At 41.7% G+C, this 3991-nt stretch overlaps 1 protein-coding gene across 1 annotated transcript in view; it reads left to right on the forward strand.

Moving 5' to 3' along the window:
* The first annotated feature begins 309 nt into the window (after positions 1 to 309).
* Positions 310 to 3991, forward strand: part of si:zfos-911d5.4 (uncharacterized) — a 16924-nt gene continuing 13242 nt past the window's right edge. Inside the window, exons 1-3 of the mRNA XM_067429913.1 lie at positions 310 to 345; positions 448 to 587; positions 3745 to 3845. Coding sequence (XP_067286014.1) covers positions 463 to 587; positions 3745 to 3845 — 226 coding nt within the window. The 5' untranslated portion in view covers positions 310 to 345; positions 448 to 462. The remainder of the gene's footprint in view (positions 346 to 447; positions 588 to 3744; positions 3846 to 3991) is intronic.

Raw genomic sequence — 3991 nt, forward strand, 5'->3', positions numbered from 1 at the left:
AGAGAGAGACTGAGGCAGCGAGTGCATATTGTGAAATTGTTCCTGGATTGAGTTTCAGCTGCTCATGTTTTTCACATTGAGTTCTTCATCAGAATCAGTGACAATCACAGCACACGGTCAGTAAACTAAACTAACCTAAACTAAACTAAACTAAACTAAACTAAACTAAACTAAACTAAACTAAACTAAACTAAACTAACCTAACCTAACCTAAACTAACCTAACCTAAACTAAACTAAACTAAACTAAACTAAACTAAACTAAACTAAACTAACCTAACCTAACCTAACCCTAACAGCAGTCCCTAACGCTGGCCGTCCTCCTGCCGCCTCAGCTGATCTGAAGGTCGTGTTCCTCCAGATGTGGAGTGAGGGTTATTTCTGCTCTTCTGAAAGCTTGATTAGTATTTTCTGATTATTATTATGTGTGTGTTTATGATCTCTCCAGATATCCGGCAGAAGAATGTTCCAGATGGTTCAGTTGTTAGTTCCCTCGGGGCTCAAGACACCCGGAAGCATCCGCGCTTCTCATCCGAGCGGACAGAGCCGGACTCCGGCCGCTTCCCATGAGTTTCTGCAGCACGTGCGGTGAGAATATGAGCTATACACACCTATGATACATGCAGTGTAGATGTTCACCAAAGCCACATATACTGGAATAAGATTAGAAATCCTCATGAGAGTGATTAGTGAAGAGTCATGTGACTCTGAAGACTGGAGGAATGAGGATAAACTCAGCGGATCACAGGAATAAATCACACTTTACTATAATCACAGACGAGACTCAGAAATATATTTTTATATATGTATGTGTGTGTGTGTGTGTGTGTGTGTGTGTGTGTGTGTGTGTGATGGGTAGGTTTAGGGGCAGTGTGTGTGTGTGTGTGTGTGTGTGTGTGTGTGTGTGTGTGGAGGGATGAAGGCGTTTTAAGTGTCCGGCTCCGCCCCTTTTCCTGCAGTATGTTAAGCAATGTTTTCTAGGTATGTTACTTTAGCCTCCATGTTTTGACGGGTTAGCATTAGAGGAGGACACACAGAGCCTCCCGCTCGCCTGTTGAGTAGGTTCTCGGATGTCTTGGGTTCTGTGTATGTTAGCCTCAGTTCCTTCAGTCCATTGGTCGTTTGACTTGATTTTTTGTTATCAGACCTTTCACCTCAAGATATGCGTTCACCTTGAGAATTTCATCTTTGTTTCCAAATGTAGTGATTTCGGTTTTGTCTTTGTTTAACTGAAGATAGTTTTGGCACATCCAGTCGTTAACTTCATCAATGCATTTGCACAGGGAGTCAATGGGGCTGTAGTCATTAGGTGACAGTGCTAAGTAGAGCTGGGTGTCGTCAGCATAGCTGTGGTAAGCAATATTGTTCTTTTTCATTATTTGGCTCAGTGGCAGCATATACAGGTTAAACAGGAGAGGTGCTAGAATGGACCCTTGTGGGACTCCGCATGTCATGGACGTCCACTCAGACTTATGGTCTCCTATACTCACATAATAACCTCTCCATTCTAAGACCTGAACCATCCGAGGACCATCCCAGAAAGCCCGACCCAGTTTTCCAGCCTGTCTAGAAGTATGCTGTGGTCAACAGTGTCGAATGCAGCACTGAGGTCCAGTTGAACCAGAATTGATGTTTTGCCTGTATCAGTGTTTAAGCGAATATCATTTATAATCTTTATGAGCGCTGTCTCTGTACTGTGATGCGGTCGGAAACCAGATTGAAAATTGTCAAAGTATCCGTTTGAGTTTAAGAATTTGTTCAGTTGACTGAAAATGATCATTTTTCAATGATTTTGCCTATGAAGGGGAGATTTGAGATTGGTCTGTAGTTGCTCAGTATGGAGTTATCCAGATTCCTCTTCCTCAGGAGAGGCTTAACTATTGCAGTATTAAGGGCGGCTGGAAAAGTCCCGTAGAGAAGTGAGGAGTTCACCACTTCTAGGAGATCTGCTTCCAAACAGTTAAACACACTTTTGAAAAAAAGAAGTGTGTGAAGGGTGCAGGTTGATGTTTTAAGATGCTCTACTGTGTCTTCTAAAATTTTACCGTCAATTGTTTCGAAATCAGACATAGTAATTTTCCGAGGGTTTGGTATGATCTGACTGACCCCAGAGCAACTAGAGGATGTGCTGATCGCCTTTCTGATATTATTGATTTTCTCTGAGAAGAAGGAAGCAAACTCACTGCATTTGCTGTCTGAGAGCATTTCTCTAGGAATGTGACTCGGGGGGTTTGTTAGTCTCTCGACAGTAGCAAAAAGAGTGCGCGTGTTGTTTATGTGTCTGTTTATAATATCTGAGAAGAAGGTCTGTCTAGCTTTGCCTAGTCCCACATTGAAAGCTTTAAGGCTGTCTTTATAAATGTTATATGGACTACAAGTTTTGTCTTCCACCACCTGCGTTCAGATTTTTGTTTTAAGGCAGGGGTTTTCAAACTGGGGTCCGGGGAGCCCCAGGGGTCCTCCAGAAGGTTCTAAAGGGTCCCCAGAACATTTCAGAAAATAAAAAGACAAAGCAATAATGGATAAAGTCTACTCTTACTGTTTAGTTTCTAAATGTTGCTCTCATTTCTTTGTCGTATACATACTTTCCAGAATTGTAACCGTTTGCTTTGCATCTTCCCCTTTAGAAAAGTCCTCTTTATCTCGCTCACTGGGGTTGTAAGAACGTAAACTGCGTACACACATTTATTGTGAAAGCTGAAATGTTGAAAACAAAAATGTTTTATTGAAAATGTTCTTCAGGTTTATACATCCAACATTAGGTATAGTCAATTTAAGTTGGGAAACAATATGTTGTATTTATTAAAGTCACACTTACTGTTTATCTAACAGTTAAATGTTTTTTTTTCTGAGATAAAAATAGATGGATTATAGGAAGGGGCTCCCTCATAAAGGTCCATCATATTTGGGGGTCCTTGGCATCATAACGTTTCAACCCCTGTTTTAAGATGCTGTACCAATTCTTTTTTTACCGCCAATTTTCTTTTCCAAATTTTACCGCCAATTCTTTCGAAATCAGACATAGTAACTCTCTGAGGTCTGAGGCATAACGTAAGAGCAGTTATTGTGAGCATCCTGGAGTGTCTGCTGAGCCGTGTCAAATGGTGTCTCCTCTGAATTTGCCTCACTGGCACGACATGCTCAAAACCCGTCTTCGGCGCAATAATTCCGATCTTTCATGTATTCATACTCTTGTGTAATCGACGCCCCATCCTAAATAAATCTGTCTCTTCCGTGATACCCTGAAAATTTTGAATAATCCGATCTAATATGATTTCTGACCTGTAAGGTTGCCAGAATAATAATCTTACACGGTGTGTTAATAGGCCAGAGGAGAACTGGCACCCCGACTGAGTCTGGTTTCTCCCGAGGTTTATTTTTCTCCATCACGCCCCGATGGAGTTTCGGTTCCTTGCCACTGTCGCCTTTGGCTTGGCTTGCTCAGTTGGGGACACTAAAAATATGATTAAAGTTATTCAACTTATTATACAAATAAAATATATGAATTAGGTCTTATTTAATTCTATAAACTATAATACTGATCTGCCAACATTGTCGCTATATGATAAATTAAAATAAGCTGATAACATCACTGTTTTCTCCAGTACGACTGTACAGCCAAATCTAATTTTGTCGCAATATTATCCTGTTTGACACTGTGAAGCTGCTTTGACACAATCGTGATTGTAAAAGCGCTATATAAATAAAGTTGATTGATTGATTGATTGTGTGTGTTATCCAACAGGACAGTCAGCGGTCTGGGACAGCAGGACGTGTTTTATAACCTGCGCGTTCCAAACCAGTTTCAGACGGACAGAGACGAGGTCAGCCTTCTGCTGCTCACAGGTGCGTCACACACACCTGTAGAGCTCAGGTGAGCCATCACACACACCTGTAGAGCTCAGGTGAGCCATCACACACACCTGTAGAGCTCAGGTGAGCCATCACACACACCTGTAGAGCTCAGGTGAGCCATCACACACACACACACA

This window comes from Pseudorasbora parva, chromosome 21 (assembly GCF_024679245.1).
Source record: "Pseudorasbora parva isolate DD20220531a chromosome 21, ASM2467924v1, whole genome shotgun sequence".
Taxonomy (NCBI): Eukaryota; Metazoa; Chordata; class Actinopteri; order Cypriniformes; family Gobionidae; genus Pseudorasbora; species Pseudorasbora parva.